At 40.7% G+C, this 19,561-nt stretch overlaps 1 protein-coding gene across 1 annotated transcript; it reads left to right on the forward strand.

Moving 5' to 3' along the window:
• The first annotated feature begins 2,137 nt into the window (after positions 1-2,137).
• On the forward strand, positions 2,138-14,613 carry LOC124160166. Its single transcript, XM_046535925.1, has 3 exons — positions 2,138-2,338; positions 9,466-10,301; positions 13,364-14,613. Exons 1-3 carry the CDS (start codon positions 2,330-2,332, stop codon positions 13,872-13,874), a joined length of 1,356 nt encoding a protein of 451 aa, XP_046391881.1. The 5' UTR covers positions 2,138-2,329; the 3' UTR covers positions 13,875-14,613.
• Positions 14,614-19,561: the final 4,948 nt, after the last annotated feature.

The following is a 19,561-nucleotide window of genomic DNA, read 5'->3' on the forward strand; positions in this document are numbered from 1 at the left end:
GTCTCCAAAAAGACAAAATACGAGAGGTTGAGAGGTAATGATGCTTCGTCCTCTTGGTTAGTCCCAAATCTGATGAAGCAGAGTGAAAATAGGCTCGAAGCGTGTGCATTGATGAGAATGGTGAAAGTGAAATGGACGGAGGAGAATGATGATGAACGACATATTCGAGGCGGAACACGTGGAGGGTGAGAGTAGATTCTTTCGAAGGAGAATCCACCGAGAGCGAAGTGATATCCTCAAATATTATATATAAACAAAAGAAAATTACATTGGTGGAATCACAAAAGTTCTTAATGGAATTATCAAGGGTTTTCTTTAATTGAAAAAGGCATTTAATCTAAATGTATCTTTAATATCTCCCTTTGCAATGCTAAATGAATTAGAAGGAAAATATTACATAACATACTGTCCATACAGAATGATTTGATTCATACAAAGGTAAAAATGCCAATGAATTTACAAGAAAATATCCGTGTAGCGTACGCGCACAATGTCGAAGCTCCCTTGCGAAGCAAATTTCGGGCCACGTGTCGCTGTCTTACTAAAGTATCTCCTGCATACCTACTACTGTGCACCTGTCGCTGTTCTCCTAAGGCGCCACCCGTCTGCGGAGTAACCCGACATCAGTCGGATAAGGTCAATGATAGCCAATAGGGTGGTTTCCTATTATTTTTTTATTGCCCAAAGCGAAAGATTATTACTCCTGGAGTACGTATTTCATGCTTTTAGATGTTTTAATGAAAATATCTATTTTTCGCGATTAAATGAGACGTGAAAACTTTCAAGCGCGCGAAAATGCGACGGCTAAGTATGATTGCTGGGAAAACCCCGTGTGACGTCATTCAAGTTCCGGAATCCGTCATGTGAGGCCACCTTGGTGCGAGGCTATGAGCGCTGCTACGATGCAGGCTGCTAGCAGGTAGCTGAGTACCCTGCTAGCGGGTAGTGCTTGGCTTAAATATGGATTAATAATACCCTATCAAACGAAGGAAACTTTCCGATCTTACAATTAGGAAATTTTAATAGGCGATTATTAAGAGATGTTTCCCTGAGCTCTGTGCCTCATGCATGCATTGGTAATCTCAGACGATGTGAATCTCCTGACTACTCGTATAGCATCTAGGTCCCTGTGACGTCACGTGGAGTGGCATCGCAAGGGCGCCAATCTGGCCTTTTTCAAATGAGGTTCAAATTGACCATTAAAATTCGTCCAAACTGGGATTTCTAAAATCAAATTATTTTTTATATTATGAATACACTAATGGTGGGTAACGAATCGCAATCAATGCCTTTCGTTTTCTTTGATGAAAGAAACTACCCTTTTGGAGAGCAATGATGCCTCCTGTGATTGACGCTCAGTCTAGGTGAGTGTAGTCACAACTACACAAGGAATGGTGAAAAATCTTGACGTGGTTGAAGAAAAATAATTACAGTTTTGAAATCGGCATGCCTATTTTACCTTAAACCAGCTCAAAAATTGAAGTCAACGGAAAAAATTTAAAAATTGTTCCCCTGTGTTTATTTGACCTCGTGCTGGCGCATTAGCATCGAAATATAGCATCATTAAAGTAGAATTTCTTCACAATATTAATGGGAAGTTCGACACCCAGTGGCGTATCAAGGGGGGAGGTCCGGGGGGTCCTAACCCTTCCACCCCCGAAATATAAAAACACAACTACTTTCCTCACTATAAAAAAAACAAAATATTGAATAAAATCTTGAATTTACAATAGATTTCTTTTACAAATGAAGTTTTTTCGATTTTGAAAAGTGTTGAAATAAATCTAAAACCCTCGTCTCATTATCCCATTTTTTATTACCCCCCTCCCCCCCCCACTGGTTTTGGACCCTCCTCGAACGAAATTCCTAGCTACCCCGCCGTCGACGCACCCTTTAATTCCACCCTCCCCTCCCCCCAACCGGAAACAATTTTTTTGTTACGTGCCTGATTCTTGATGATGAAGATTTACTGAAGTTTTTCCCAGTTTTTTTTTTTCTCTCCAACTCAGTTCACTGTGAGGCGTTCGCTTTCGCGGGGTTTTGTACCCTAATACCTTTGTTCCGTTGTCAACAGGGGACTGTCGCCACCGTCGCCTCGCGTCCTCTCCTTTCTCCCGCGCGGCCCACTTTCGAACGGCGGCATGGCGTCACCCGCAAGATCTCGTCCCGCGCGAACATCCTCTTATCCATATTCCTCCACGGACGAGAGCCGACGTGAGAGTTTTCCGAGCACGGATTTGTTTAGTCCCTCACCGCTTTCATACCTGAGCGGTCGGATTCCAAAAAGGCCGCTCTTTCCGGTGCAGTTGAACGCGGTGCCATCGACAGAATGTTCAAGGTAAGGCATGTATAACATTCCTCCAATTCTTTAAACTTTTTATTCCCACAGAAAAGCTTTTTTTTTACCCATACACGGAGGGTACTCGTTCTTGTTCTTTTACGGATATGAAGACGCGTGCGAGTAGTATGTAAATTCGTGCAGTTGAACGCAGCCCTATCGACAGAATGTACAAGGCAAGCCATATATAATATTCCTCCAATTCATTTAACTTTTTATTCCCATAGAAAGCTTCTTTTTTTACCCATACGCGGAAGTTACTCGCCCTTTTGCTTTTACGAAAATGAAGACGCGTGCTATAGTAGTATGTAAATCCAAGTTGCCGTGTATGGGAATTCTCTCTTTCGATTGGGAAAGCAGAAACGGGAAGCCTAAGACTTTCTTTCGCCGCGATCGGAAGCGCTTTTCCCCACTTTATCAGCCCTTGAAGAGCCATCGTCTCGATCCTGACCTTCAACATTCAAATCCATCCCCGTAATGCCGACTCGTGTCTTTTCCCTAAACGGTTTGATATGGTAGGATAACATTATCTTTTATCCTGCGGGAGGGAAAGTTTGCGCTTTTTTCGGTTTATGTAGTGAACCAGAGTCCGCTGAAAAGCGTGTTCAAATTTTACGCATATTTATTTTTGACCGTCGCCTCAAACGGATTTGTAGGGTATTCCTATTTTTCTCGCAAATTGAATATAATTCTGGTGATAAATAATCTTCTTTCTTATTCACATTATTTTCTGGCTTCGGCCTTGCACAGCTCCCAATTATTGCACAAGTTCGAATAAATTCTTCTCGGGTTTCCAACCGTTTTAGGGTCTGCATATTGTAGGCCGACGTTTCGTTGGGACTCTTTTCCAACACCTTCAGGGCTGATGATCATGATTTAGTTGTCTTCATCCGATGAGTGATACCGATGTCACTTAGTCGGCATTATCAATTCTGAAGATCTTGGGAAAGCCTCGCAACGAAACGTCGACGAAATCTGTGATGATTGTGCGATGGACATTGAAAATGGAAATTGTTGCGTTTTTTTCTCTTAAAATTGTAAAACACATGAGACTAAGTCTCATTAAACTTCGCGCAGTTTTTACGACTTCAGTTTTTTTTCATAACCGCTGAATCAGTTTAGTGCCAAAAATGTTCGGCAGAATACCATATGTAGTTGAATGCAATCCTTTTTATATATTTTATTGGTAAGAAGTATTTTGTTTTGTTTTTTTTCCTCAAAGTATCCTCCAGCATAAACTCTCTCGTTGGTCGAGTAAAAACACATATGACATCTCCAAGAGATTATGAATAGACTCAGAATGACGAAACCAATACCTGCTTACTAGTTGAACTGACAGTCGACCTTAGCGCGCGAACAATGAATGCGAATGTCTGAAGGCTTCCGTGCGTTGAATAGAGTAGAAAATTGGCGCCATCGCATTTTTAGTTTTGCCGTACTGGCGCTGAGCTATTGTTCATGTGACCCAAAGGGGTAAGATTCGTGGTTGTATCTAGGTGCCCTCACCACAGTGGGGTTCACATCAAATATGCATTTATTTACAATTAGTTATTCATATGTATAAAAACACATTCAATTAAAGCATTACTTTGAAATATAACTAGAGTAAGTAGACACGTAAATGTTTTATTGGCTTATATGCTTTTAAAATTTTTTACTACTTGTGAGCAATGGCGTACATAGATTATATTTTTTGGTAGGTAGGCCCAGTTAGGCCATGAGAAGTGGCGTAGCGAGGGTCGGGTCCCCTCCCCCAAAATTTAAAAACACAATTACTTTGCTTCATCATAAAGGAAAACAAAATATTGACAAATCATGACTATACAAAAGATTTTGAAAAATGACGTTTTCTCAACTATGAAAACCGTAAAATTTAGGTAGTGAAAAACCCTCTGTTTAGTACCCTGTTTTTCAAAAAAAATTCCCCTGGTTTTGGACTTTCCCCGAACAAAATTCCTGGCTACGCCACTGGATATAAGTTGTGGTGTGTTATGTCCCTTTTCAATCTGAAAGGTTAATGTTATTTTTTTTTTTAATTCGGTATACATGAAAGTAATTGAATAGACGGTTTTCCATAGCCTCAGAAGATTCTGCCCTGGTAGGGGTCACACTGCAGGTCGTAAATCCGTCCCTGACTCTTCCTTCACAATTCTTCAAATGCTATCCTTTGTCACGTGATATGTCTCTTGCTCCCTCGTCATCCCTTGTTAAATTTCTTGCACCCAGCCCAGCCAGTTAGCGGTACAAAACCGTCATCCTTCAACTTTCTCCCACTTTAACCACTCCCGCATCAATCCGCCGGTAGTCTGCACATATCTGCTGAGGCTTTTTCTCGCATGCCTCGAATTTCTCTTGCCGATTTTTTTCTCTTCTGCCTATTGAAAGATCTAATAAACGGCTTTTTTCTGTTCCTTCCAATACAGAGGGTGCTTAAAAGATGGTAAACTTTCCCGGAAAACATTATTGATAAAATCCTCTCGGGTTTGGCACTGGGGTAAGCATAGGCGGATTTAAGGGGAGAGGGGGCACGTGCCCCTCCCCCCCCCCCCCCCAGACGCTTCAAAACTAGAAAAGATTTTTAATACGGTTAGCATTGCGTTCGTTTTATTTTGTGTATTTCTTAGCCTCAATCACTTAATTTAATATTAATAACTTTCATATAAAAATAAAAGAATATTTTCTACAGTAGTTGTAGTGTTTTGTTTTTAATCACAAATATGGGAGGACCTGTCAGACCCTTGTTTGCATTGCGTTCGTTTTATTTTGTGTATTACGTAGCCTCAATCACTTAATTTAATATTAATAACTTTCATATAAAAATAAATGAATATTTTCTATAGTAGTTGTAGTGTTTTGTTTTTAATCACAAATATGGGAAGACCTGTCAGACCCTTGTGTCCCTCAACCCCCCAAAAATACATCCTGGATCCGCCCCTGCGTGTAAGGCTGTTCAAGGTAAACGTTTCAATGAGTAACGCCCTCATCATCATCAGAACTAAGGCTGACTTAGCCCTGATACCGATGAAGGGGTTTCTATCTGCTAACCCTCTCTGGTTTGACACCTGGTAAGGCTGTTTAAGGTCAACTTTTTTCTCTCTTCTGCCTGTTGAAAAGTCTAATAAACCGCTTTGTGTCTATTCCTTTCAATACAGAGGATGCTTTAAGATCGTAAACCTTCCCGGCGATTATTACTGATAAATCCAGTGGCGGATACATATGGGGGGCATGTGCTCACCCCCCAGACGCTTAAAAACTAGATAAGATTCTTAATACGGTTATCATTACGTACATACGTTTCATTTTGTGTATTACGTAGCCTCAATAGCCTCGTATATTTTTGTGTCTACCCCCCACCCCCTCCTTGCGGGACCGCCTTCATTGCCGAACATCGCAGAACCACAATTGTAACTTTTTAATATCATAATATGACATTGTCTTGCGTATTATTTTGTTTCAATCCACATTTGTTAACTTTGAAGGTAAGCATAAATAACGAGAACTCTTCCAAGTAACTTTCGGCGTCCAAAAATTACTAAATGCACCTTCAAGTACATCCTTTGATTTCGTTCAGCAGCAACAGGAAACATAGTTAACCACAGCACACAGACATTCGATATTAGGGTATAGGTAATCAGTTTGAAAAAAAAACTTTCTAAAACTCAAAATATATTTTGCTCAAAATATCCCTTGAGTGTTTTCTGTATCCGCTACTGGATAAAACCTTCGGGGGGTCTGGGAAAAATAAAAAAATGTCAATTTATTTTAAATCATTTTGATTCTTAAAATTTGGGTTTCATTCGAAATTCCGCGGGAAATCATCACAACAGGGAAAACATTAGTAGGTATGCTATAATATTTGCTTCTCAATCTCTGAGGCTTTGGAGGGGATCCATCCCCCACCCCCAAAGTTATGCCACTGCTTTGAATGAGCATTCTCTCTGAATTCTGAATCCGAATATTCGCGTCGTTCTGATGGATTGGATGGAAAGAATTAACTGTAGCCTGCTTTCAAGTTCTCATCTGTTACCCAATCGGAGAGATGTGGGGAATGTCGTTTTCTAAAAATTTGGAGATAAACCCTGAGACAGGGGCGCAGCTAGGAATTAAGGCTGGGGGGGGGGGGTGCAACTAACACCGGGGTGTGTGGGGTATTGTATACCCACCAGGATAAGCGGCAGGTACGAGATTAATAAATTGCGGAATTTTATAGATAAATGGTTCAAAATGGTGAGTTTTACGGCTTTCCGAGGGATATTTTATTAATCCTTACAATATTCTATTAGTAAATCAATCAAATTAAGTGAAATGGGTTAAACTTAAAAAATTCTCTGAGCTCTGGGGGGGGGGGGGTTTTATCCCCCAAACGCTGCGCCACTGCCCTGAGAAAAACCCATTCTTTTGGCTTACGGTATGCTTTCTCGTATTTACACTTCTTACTTTCTATGTTTTCCCCAATGAATTCCTCTTTTGAATGAGCTGAAGGCCGTGAGTATTAGATGAGATGTTTGCTATGTCTTTTTTATTATTATTCAAGGTTCTGAAATGCAAATAAGAAAATCTTTGACTTTGGCCTTCTCAGAACCACGGTTTTGTTTATTTTATTAAAGGTGTAAAATACGCGGAAAAATGCTTTTGAATGTATCCTCTTTTCCTCGTATATTTTCTTGAGAAGATTCGCATGAGCATTGAGTAAAAATTTCCATACGCGATTTCCAAAATGACTGATTATGATGATATGGATATTGAGGTACTCAGCATTATTCTTCATCCTTTCTACAGCACGAGAGAAAATTATCGCTTAAGCTGCTTTACTTCTGCACTGTCCCAGTGCTGTAGTTGGGAAAAAATTTAGGCGGTACTCACAAAAAATCGCCAACAGCTGAGCATGTAGGTATTATATACATCCGGCCGCGATTGAAATGTCAACTCCAACTCTTATATTAGTTCCAAGTTGTGCCACGAGATAACTCTGAACAAGTAAATATTCATTTCCGATTTTTCTTTCTGACTTACATTGGGCAATTTACAGTAGAGCTATTTTTTACATACGTAAAAAGGTAGTTTAACCGGTACACTTAAAACGATTTTGGATTTTAGGGGTAAGCCGTACCGGCCCAACTACATCACTGCACTGTCCTAAATTTTCAAAGACGAGAGATGGCACAAAGGAGTGGAGATGATCTTGATGCGCATTTGCACTGGTAAAAGAGTAAGTTCGAAGCTTTTAAGGACAGGAGGGTAAGAGGGAGATAGCAAAGAAAAGGAATGTGCGAGAAGGAAGTCTAGATAGTTAAATGGAGCGTAAATTTTAAAGGATGTCGAATGCACCAATAACGGCCATTCTTTTAACCAGCGCGAAATACGCTTGGCAGTGGTATAGCCAGGCATTCGTGGTAAAGTTCGGCGTGGGGTCCAAAACCAGGGGTGCATAGGCGGATCTAGGGGGGGGGGGCACGTGCCCCCCCGTCCCTTATTTTTGAGATTAAAACCAGCATACAATAATTACTGTACACAATATTCAAGCGTCTGGGGGGGAGGGCACGTGCCCCCGTGCCTCCAGGGCCGGATTTACTCTATGTTACACTATAGGCACCTCTCTATTGAGCGCCGCTGACCAAAGTATGCATTGCATATTGCCTATGCTGCCAAAAGTACTACACTCCTTGAATGTTAATGCTTGGATTGGCGTAAAGAGTCGGTAACCTTTATGCACCAGTAGGCCATAAGTTTGTACATGGATGGGTTCCTTAAGATGCAAATCCTGTGTTTCCAGGAGATATTTTATGATTAAATAAATGTTACAAAATAGCAAGGAATTGGATCTTTCACCAATTTTTTGCATTGCGGACTTTAATAGAGTTTGAATAGCCAAGGGATTCAATATTATTCCATTTTTGATTTGCCACCTACATATTTCTCTAGCTAATCATAGAGAAAAACCAACTCTCTAACCCCTCCAAATCAAGGATGAAATTTTCAATGAAAAAAATCATATGGCTCAGCTGGAATTCGAACCTGGATCTCCCAATTGACGTCAGATTTACTACCCGTTACATCAGCAAGCCATTTTCTCCATTGCAAATTCTCAGACTTGGTTTACTGAACTAACTATTGACGTCTCAAGTCCACATTTTGGTACAGGACATGGAGGTCATGGTTATTTATGGGGTTGAGTGTTGTGGAATACCCCTCCAATGGGTTAGATACCACACCTGGATGGCTGGTTAGAGGGGCTCATATTTCCCCCTGTTACCCCCACCATGAATTAGCCATTTGGAGGGCCCAATTGGGGTTGGTGGAGATGGAAGAGCTGGATGAAGAGATGCATCTGGTGATTGCCATCATGATGACAACAAAAAACTCAGGTGTAGATTAAAATCCTATGGCGTAATGTATGAGGCTGAGAAGAAAAGTCAACACAGCTACGCTGCATTAAGTGGGGGGATTTGGGATTTCCACTCCCCCTGCAAAATGCTCAGAAGATTGTAACAAGTGTTCCCCTCCATTAGAACTCTGTTTTCTTTAAAAATCCCTGAAAATTTTTTTTCTTGGTACAGGCTTTTAATGGAGTGATTATGCACCCTCAGCTAGCCTCCTAAGCAGTGGCGTAGCCAGGGGGGAGGTCCAGGGGTCTGGACCCCCCCCCCAAAATATACAAACACAATCATTTTCGTTCATAAAAGGAAACAAAGTATTGTAAAATCAGGAATTTACAAAATATTTCTTTAACAAATGAAGTTTTTTTGTTGTGAAAAGTGTTAAAATTAATTAAAAACCCATTACTTAGTACTCAGTTTTTCAAAAAATTTCCTCCCTGGTTTTGGACTCCCCCTGAACGAAATACCTGGTTACGCTACTGCTCATAAGTATGGGAAACTAACTGCAATAGGTAGCTACAAGCTAAAGGAACTAAAGTATCATTATCACTGATCAACAACCCTAAGATTGGTTTGAAGTAGCTCTACACTCAATTCTCCTATCAGCTAATCTTTTCCAACTTACGTATTTCTTCTCTTTCACATCCTGTCCTCTACCTCTTCCATATATTTTATCTTAGTACATAAATTCTAAAATAATGTGACTGTAATGCCTTTGCATAATAGGGTTTTCCTTTTTTGACTTCCCAGGAGGGTTTCCTGCTTGTTCTGCTAGCTTGCCACTCGTATGCTCAGTTCTTGTCTCGTCCAGGACAATTTCCTGGCAATCCCCAACCACCTCGCCAGGGATCGTTCTTTCCAAGACCACAGCAACCCGGGCTCCTCCGTCAGCTGGCCAACTTGCTGGGCTTCAATGGTGGTGGGGTCTCTCCTGCTCCGGACTCCTTTCCCCCATCTGGCCCAGATGGCATCAGAGGTCCTGCAGGACCGAGGCCCATAGTGCCAAACCAACAGTTCTTCAGGCCGGATGGCCCACCACCTCTTGGACCGATCCAAGGGCTGCAGAACCCACAGCAGACCAATTTCGGCAGTGGTTTCAACCCCCAGGGAAGCTTTCAGAGGCCAGTTCAGGGTCCAAGACAACCACAGCCACAGTTTCTGAGCGGGCAGCAACAACAGCAAGGAAGAATACCTTTGGGAAGCCCTCAGATTTTGACTTTCCAAGCAGAGGATGTGAGGCCAGCTCCAGGATTCAATAGTATATCCCCAGGAAATCAACAATCTCCAGGTTTCCTCCAGCAACAATCAACACTTCAGGGCACATCAATTCGCCCTGCTGAACCCCTGTTGCGCCAACCAATTGCAACACAGATCACAAATGACTTGGTTGGGGTTTCCCAGTCAAATCTTGTTCAGCAGGCGACTTTTACCCAATTCTCCCAGCCATCCCTACAACAGGGGAATCCCATTGAACTGGTGTCAGCACCCACTCTGAATCAGACAGCAACATTGAGGGACATTTTAAGGGAGGACTGTGAGGATTACGAGGAGCAGGGATACTGTGACTCTTCAAGGAGGTACCCCAGGTAAGTGGAGGGTTGCTTTATATGCAAGATACATTGCGTTTTTTTAATCAAACAATGCAAAATCGAATTATTTTGTGGCAGTTCTCCAAATGCCTTTACATATCCTGTCCTCATTTCATTTAGATACCCTTCAAGGCTAAATTTATTGATTATCATATTCATACATATCTTACCTTCCATCATCATCACCATAAATGCCATATTTCTCCAAAATTCTCCTATTAATATTTTCTTCGGTTCTTTTGGTTATATAAACGGTCCTTCATCAATAGTTGATTATGGTAGAGTTTGAAAAGTTAAGAGACCTGGACCTGTCTTATTCCATTTTTGGATTCATCATCTACTTCTCTAGATGTGTATTTGTGACAAAATTCAATGGCCGTGACCCTTTTGCAGATAAGTTGATAGTGCCATTAACCTCAGCCAAGAGAGTCACTGAATTCCAACTATGAATTCCTCAGCCTCATACGGTTTTTTTTTGTAATTTACACTCTTGCTAGCAATGTGAGTGAGGTAACATTTTAGGGTGTGAATCATTCCAAGAAGATATTCTTGATATTGCATTCCCCAAACATTTCAGGGGGTTTGAACTCTATTGAAAGTGTCTACTAAAAGTTCACTGCAGCCTAGTTAAGTGTGGGTTTACAACCCCGGATCCAGTGGCATAGCAAGGGGGGGTCTTAACACTTCCCCCCCCTACCCCCCGAAATATAAAAGCACACTTACTTTGAATCACAAAAGAAAACCAAATATTGAAAAAAATCATGAATTTACAAAATATTTCTTTGAAAAATGTTGATGTAGGCTGCATTTTCTGGGTTTCACCGCGTCGTGGTTGCATTGGGGACAACAGTTTCTCCTACATTCCAGCAGGCATCTTCAGGTCGAAGTGATTATGCTGTCAAGTCAAGTCAAAAATTGTTTATTTCACGAGCAAGTGACAATTACATAAAATTTGAAACAACAACAACAACATAACAACAAAGCTCGTGAAGCTGTTATAGGCTTACGCCTCTTCAGCATTACTGGGATTTTTCACTGGTACAGGAGTGGTGTCGGCCCGGCATTCGCCCTAAGGAGTTGGGAAACCCGTAAAACCACCGTGTTTTGGCCGCCGTTATATAGGCAGCCCAGTGGCGTATGTTCTCCCTGATTGGTCGGCTTGTGGCCAATTGCACACTATGCTATTGGCCGCAAGGCGACCAATCAGGGAGAACATACACCACTGGGTTGCCTATATAACGGCGGCCAAAATACGGCATAATCACTTCGACCTGAAGACGCCTGCTGGAATGCAGGAGAAACTGTTGTCCCCAACGCAACCACGGCGCAGTGAAACCAGGAAAATGCAGCCTACATTACCAGCACACCGCAGAAGCCTTCGCACCAACTTATGAAAAATGTTGTAACATTTTAGCATGGAAAAGGTGAATAAAACCAACATTTTAAGAAAATAATTACACCACTTTATTATTTTTATAAAATTATTTGCTTGGAAAAAAGATTTCTTTCAGTAACATGTCTTATACTAATATCATTTTTCGTGGGCTTAAAGAAAATTTGTTGATAACTGTTGTTACAATTCAGTCCTGATTTTCCGTGAAGACTTGTAATTTTTACTTCTGGGGGGTGGGGCAGCTGCTCTTCTTAACCCCTGCCGGATACGTCCATGTCGGTGGATCCTAGCTCTCTTGAGAGGCTCCATATGAACTTGACATACCTCTGAGAAATACACCAAGTCCTTTCATGCAAACCCAGAGATCATGGGTTCAGTTCTTGCTTGGGTGGGTTTTTCCTCCTCCAAGGCTTAGTGTTATGCGCACATATGACAATTAGATGTTAGATGTACATTTATCACACATAAAAAGAATGAAAAAATATCGTGAGAAAAGGGATAACTTATCATACCCCATAAATTAAAAGCATCATTTAACATATTCATAAAAAGTATTAATTTCCAGGGCGATGAAAGCAAAATCCAAGTATGTATTACATTGCGGTCATGACCTATTTACACAGGGCTCTCTTCTTTATATTTACTGTTTAAAATTTATGATTTTGAATGCTACTTCATTGTTATCCTTTGAACATATTTTGTTCAACTTAGAGAAACAAGAAGGCAAAAACTTAATTTAAAATCACAGTGGAACCATACCTTAAAGTATGGGCATACCCAGCTGGGGGACAGGGGCAGTGGCACCGACTCCATGGGGCCTGAGGGGGCCTAAGCCCCCTCAAAAATTTGTTATGGGTGCGAGAAAAAAATGTGTCAGGCTTGTTGATTTTCCCCGGAGTGTCCAGATATCGAGATTCGAGTTATCAGGGCTCTAATGTTGATCATACAACTCTTTTAAAATGCTTAAAAAACTTAAAACTCAATACTTATAAAATTTCCTGAGGCAAGTTCCCGGTTTGGGCCCCCCCCCCAATATTTTTTGTAAGTCAGCTCCCCTGGACAGGGAAGGCAACTGACCCCCCCCCCCCCCTAGGAGAAAAAAAATAAATTTAGTTCAAAACAAAAGTTATGAACAAAATTTTCCTTTTGAAGAAAATATTAGTATAAGACATGGAACTAAAATAAAAATCATTATTTTTTCAAGCAAACAATTATAAAAACTAATAAATTTCTGTCATAATTTCCTTAAAATTTTGGTTTTATTAACCTTTTCTGTGGAGAAAAGATTTATATTTCCGTAATTATTAGTAGGAATCGCAGGTAAAAAGACGATATCTCGTCGACGTTGAAAACACGTCGATTTTCGGACCATATAGACATCGATCGATGTGTTACCATCGACGTTTTATCGATGAGTACTTCGACGTCGAATCGACGGAGATTCGATGATCCATTTCTCACTGGGAAAAGTTACAACTTGAACGACTACAACTAGTTTTGCCCCCCCCCCCCCCCCTAGTTTTCATTCTGGGTTCGCCCATGCCTGATAGATTCACAATGAATTTTGTATGCTCTTCATCATTTTATCAAATGAACACTACCTGTTATTTAGTGTTCCTAAGTAATTAATAGCCCTAATGATTGTGAAATGAATGCTATTTTTCAGGTTGCAGGTGGCAGATTTAGTGAGGAGGTGTGCTGGGATAGTGAATGCACTGTATGTCCCCATACCGGAGTCTAATGATATTGTATCCACCCACCTGCGGAAGGAGAAAAAAGAGGGTAATTCACTGAGAAATATCGAGCGTGCCAACCAAGCTGTCTGGTCGTGGGCAAAATATGCTGCCGGAAAAAGTTCAGTGTGCAAGTCTGACATTCGCCGCGTGAATCCGAGCTATGCGAGGGATATCTCCAAGAAGTGGGTGGTGGTGCTTCAACATCCGGAGGGTAATATGGTGCAACATGTGTCCATGGATAAGTGTACAAATGTCGACAAAGAGTGCCTCTCAGGGCCAGAGGGCAATAGGCATCCAGGAACCAGGTGCACTCAACGGCATACGCATCACCACTTGGTGACCTGGGACCCGGACAAACCGAGTGACTGTCCATCCTTACGAGCGTTTTCATTTCCGACTGCATGTCTATGCCACTTTTCCCTCAGTTCTTCCAGAATTTGAGGAGCGAAAGACAGGAAAGATTATTTCCACTCTATATTGATCTCAAAGACATTGAAGGAAGTTGGTGCACTTGTCACATATATGCAACTGTGATAGGTTAAGTATAATATATAGGCTTTACGTCCGTCATTACAGACAATGCTGTGTGAAAGGCATTACCATGGAAGAGTTTCAATAAAAACATGAAAAATATTTAGCCCACAAAGAAATGATAATACTGATTGAGTGACATCTGGATTGAAAAATAAATGATTAGTCTCACCATGACATATGTATTTAACCGGAAAAAGTTGACACGTTTGATCTTCAAACCCTAACTACAACCTTCCTCCCAAAGGATTAAGATCCGTATCTCAAATTACTTGCTCAGAATGCCTATTGATTGAGTTGGCACTACTAAGGAATTCCATGAGGGAAAATTCTGAATAAGCATGTTTTCATGTAACAGGAGCAAAAAGAGAGAAAGCATCAAATCTTTTTTACGCTTTCTCCCAGTTAAAAAAAAATATTTGCCTTAATATCAAAATCTGAAACAACTACTTTACAATACCTCCCTGTACGGATAATTTGTCTAATATGTGGTAACTAAATGGGTTCAGTCGGGTGAAACTTCAATATGTATCAAGGAAAGATCTAACATAGCACATGTCCATGTAGATTGCTTCGAAAGTTGATAGGCAATGGTTATGTTTACCAAGAAAACCAAGTGTTTGTTTTTACAGAATAAAAAATGTGTAAGTCTTATCACTCTCTATTCACTGAAAATCATGAATATGGTAAATTAAATTTTTATTCAGATTTATCTTTAAGTTTACAACTTTTCATTGAAAAATATCTTTACACGATTTCTCACATACTACACATTGATGACTTCTTTGATTGCAGATGTATTCGGTAGCAATACTACACCAAATCCATATCATCAACACATCCTATTTCACCAGCAGGGTATGTATCAACTTAGGCTCAAGCAAGGGGAACCTACTGAACACACTTCATATTACATATAGGCATTGAAAAATCGTAATACGTATACATATACTAAAAATTTATTTCATTGCATAATGCTGATGACAATAGAAGCCATAAAATATTGGATCAAAATATATAAGCGAATCATAAAATAAGTAGGTACTACATGGTGCACAGGCAAAACAAGTCGACCCAGTACACAGGCAGGTAGCCAGGAAATGGCTTCCGGGGTTGCTTTAATGATATGCCAGTTGCCTACATTGTTACTACATATTTGGTTCAATTCCCATGCTGTAGAAAACCATAAATTTCATCAACCCCTGAATATAGCTCATTATGAACATCTAATGCCAAATCACACAATGACGAGTGTAGCTCGTCATCAGGTTTCCATCATTTTAGCACTATTTAGGGGAACAATATAAATATTTCGGTAGCTTAACAATGTTAAAACGTCCATAATGTAAATAAAGAACCCATACTTCATGAAATATGTTGCATTGAGAGTAATATAATGATTATATTAAAAAGTATACTAGTAGCTATAAACGAGTAGCTATCATGGGCGTACCCAGCGAGGGATAGGGGAGGGGGGGGGCAGCTGCCTCTCTCTAGAAGCAAAATCGCACGTCTTTAAGCAAAATCAGCACTGAATTGAAATGAAAGTATTCAACAAATTTCCTTTAAACTCACGAAAAATGATATGTATTAGTATAAGATATGCAACTAAAATAAAACTATTTTTTCAAATGTCACAACTTTGCTAGCCGTCAGGTTCATCATCAGGTGAACTCTACAGAGATCCATCACATCCTTTTATACCAGGCTAGGAGGGGTAGGGAGGAAGGTAACTAGGTGAACGGATTGGTCAACAGAGAAGAGGGAGGGGGACGTTACTCAAAGTTTGTTGTGTTTTGTGTACTATGGAGCCTCAATCATTTAATTTCATACTAAATAAGTGAATATTTCGTATAGTATAGTGTGTTGCTTTTCATCTCAAATATGAGGAGACCGTTTACCAGTCAGGCCCTTGTACCCCCTCTCAGAAAAAAATCCTGGATCCACCCTTGCAGTGGAGCATTTATAGAATCAGCTGTGCAACAGTGTGTTGCCTTAATAAGTTGCTAATCACTCTCAAAGGTGGTTCTGGGACACAATAGGTGCACCTCTCTGAGGTGCAAACAAGTAGCTTCAAGTGAAGGGGGACAATCATGGTTAATATGATGGCAGCGTTTACAGTTTTAGTGGAATTACAATACCTTTAAATGCCACCTTTCAGTATTTGCTCACAAAAGCAGCATTTTGCATGGGTGTCAGGGATGCCGACTTAGAAAAAATATTGGGGGGGCCCAAACCGGGGATCTTGCCCCAGGAAATTTTATATGTAGTGAGTTTTAAGTTTTTTAAGCATTTTAGAAGAGTCATATGATCAACATTAGAACTCGAATCTCGTTATCTGCACACTCTGGAGAAAATCGACAAGCCTGACACATTTTTTCCTCGCACAATTAATGAATTTTTGAGGGAGCTCGAGCTCCATGGAGTCAGCGCCACTGATGGGTGTGATGTTATGCATGATATCCCAGTGCTTTCAGCAGGTTTTCATGCTAGAATATACATCCCTTCTATTACTCAGAATATTGATATAAATTTCTTTCCTTCCTTTCTACCCAATAAATTTTGCAAGTTGAGTGATCATTATAATTTAAAGTAGGAAAATATTAAATCATAACAATGAACTTATTTGATTAAATTTGTCATAAAAGACAGACTGTAAGACAAACACTGTGCAAGTTCATAACTACATTTCAGTTTGAATGTGTTAATGGCTGTGGCGGCTGGTGGTTATATATCCAGGGTGTGCATTAGAGAACATATATGATGATGAAAAAGGGCATGAAGTTCAAATGAATGCTGCTGAGTAGCACTGAATGCATTGACGGACTAGGATCCTGAGCACAGGTAGTGTAGGTGGCAGCAACACCGCTACACTTCCAGCAAGTTACTCACCAAATATGAGCGTGCGCACTCGCATCGTGTTGAGTCTGCTCCAAGCACCCATTTGAACATGGCATGCCTCCCAGCCTACCTAGTCCCACCCGAGCACCTTCAAGCGATCGCATAGACTGAAAATGCTGCTGGCACGATGCCATGGGATCGCACACTTGTAGAGCGGTGAATTCGCCAAGGAGATAGCTGTAGCATTTGGAGCTTCATATTTCATCCATATGTAGACAGGAGTTTCATCTGTCTCGTGGTAAAGTTTTCTTTTATAATTCATTAATGTTTGAGAGTGCATTTGCTAACATGTGTATATGCACGTGCCGCCACTGGTTATGGCATTCTTTCTGCCTTCAGCAATTGTACTTTGACATTACCCTACGTGACAGTTCACCCCCCCCCCCTTTCAAAAACCCAATCAGAAATCTGTATATACCACTATTAAATCAAAAATCTGAACTACCCCACCCTCTCTGATCAACTTCCTTATTTCTCCAACGGTCACCAACCATTTCCCTTCCCTCTCTCCCTTTCCACAGTCAGCCCTCCAATACAGAACCCCCTTCCTCCCCCGCATTCATTTTCCCTATTTATTCTGGTGACGTCCGAACTTGCCCATCAATTCAACCTTGTGTTGTTGTGAATATATCACTTCTGCATTGATAAATAGCACTGTTCACTCCTCTCTTGTCTTAATTTACATCTTGACCCGATCTTCTTGAACTTAATTTCCTAGCATTTTTAGTCTGTGAGTATGTCAGTGTTAGTAGTGATTGTCAAGGCTTTCTGGTTGAGAGGCTGTATGTATTTAGTCCCAGCGGTCTTTAGTCTATCCCCACAAGCCAATACAGTATAACCCCGATTAGTGTAAAACGGACAAGTGCAATACATTACGGCTTTTGGAGCACTTCATCTTACAATAACCTATCAGAAATGTTTTCATTTCTAGAGACTTATTCAGTCCCCATTCCTTTCAAAATTAAAATATAGTCTTTATAACCATATGGTGCATTTAGGGGGAGTAAGCAATCACAGCGCTACCACGACAGCTGTAGAATTTCCCTGTGAATGTGACCTCTACGCAGCAGCTCAGTTGGAGTACTTAAAGTCATTTTGGCAGCTACTTGATGGGAACTCTTATAGTAATTTTAGTTTGCTAATGGTCAGTGGTGCAGCAAGCGGGAGTTTTAGAGGATGAACCCCCCCAGAGCTCATATAAAATTTTAAGTTACATCCATTTTACTTAATTGCATTAATACTACTTATAGAGTAGTGTAAGGATTAATAAAATATCGTGCGAAAGATCCACAGAGAAAAAATCATTCGCCTTGACCGATTTTTTCTCTGTGGATCTTTCGCACGATTGTGCATTGCGCGTGACTTTTGTAAAAAGTTATCACCGCAGCTAGTCCCGGTATACTTTAAAACTAATAAAATATCCCTCTGAGAGCCGTAAAAATCACCATTTTGAACCATATATCCCAAAATTTTTCTGGGGACGGCCCCCCACACCTCCCGCTTACCCTGGTGGGTATTCCATACCCTCCAGACCTCCTAGTATTAGTTCGCCTAAACCCCCCCTAGCCTTCATTCCTAGATGCACCCCTGCCAATGATGTGTGCTAAATGATTCAAAGGCCTATACCTAGGGCTCACTCAACTTTTCCATTCAGGGAGGCTGAGAATAGAAGTACAAATAGAGGTCCACGTGGTGAGCGAGAGCTCTTAAGCTCTCATTCCCCTGAATATAACTGATGTGCTTTCCTTCCCTTGTTCCTCTACTGTCCTCCCCAATTGACATAAGACCCAGGCACAGTGCCAACTCTGAGCAGGGTCTAGAATATGAACATAAGGGTGACCCACCGGTGGGTCACACTGAGATGACTATACACGTGACCCACCAGTGGCAGTGGCTTACCTAGGATTTTGAAATTGGGGGGATTTACCAGAGATTTACGGGGCCCTTCCGGGGTGTATAGAAAACACCCCAGGGCAAAGAGGGTTCCAGAGGTCCTTCCCCAAAAATTTTGAGAGTTTTGATGTTCAAAACGTGATTTATACGATTCAAAAACAGTAACCTTCTTTGAGTATGTATTAAAATTAAGGATGTAAATTGGATGAAGTAAAAACTTCAAAGGCTGAGGGAGTTGTAACCCAGAAAACCCCACCCCCCCATAGTTACACCACCGACTAATGGATCCCACTACAGTCTGAACCTAGGAAGAGAGATCAGCTCTAAAGATCATGTGATGAGGCCATCAATGGGCTCTATACATATGGTCTGTCAGGATGAATGCCTCAAAATGTTAGATGAGCCTATGGATTTTGATTAAACGTTTAAGTCGCAGTTATTCCATACAAATACCATTTAGCTGTTTTCAAAATAGAGCTAGGCACAGAAAAATAGCTCCATTTATGCTATACTCCTCCTTTTAATTCATTTCAGAAAGAATGAAGTACAATAGAAAACCTAAAAAATAAATTTGACTTCTAAAAATTAATGAAATATTCAATAAATATCAATGTTGATAACAATTTATAAGTAAGTAAGTACCTTATTGTCCACATGGCCTTGCCCTCTGACTCTGTTTATATAGTGCTGCTGGTGTTAGATTCAGAAATATCAGTAATTGTTGAGGTAAAATGGTAATATCTGCCACAGCATATAACTATAAAACTTTTGGTTGCACTGTAGTTCTAAGCAACATTTACTCA

Source organism: Ischnura elegans, chromosome 6 (genome assembly GCF_921293095.1).
Source record: "Ischnura elegans chromosome 6, ioIscEleg1.1, whole genome shotgun sequence".
NCBI classification, from domain to species: Eukaryota; Metazoa; Arthropoda; class Insecta; order Odonata; family Coenagrionidae; genus Ischnura; species Ischnura elegans.

Excerpts from the sequence above, each read along its gene's own strand:
- LOC124160166 (XM_046535925.1), top strand. Across the intron at positions 10,302-13,363 it reads TCTTCAAGGAGGTACCCCAG|GTTGCAGGTGGCAGATTTAG; the intron begins GTAAGTGGAGGG and ends GCTATTTTTCAG.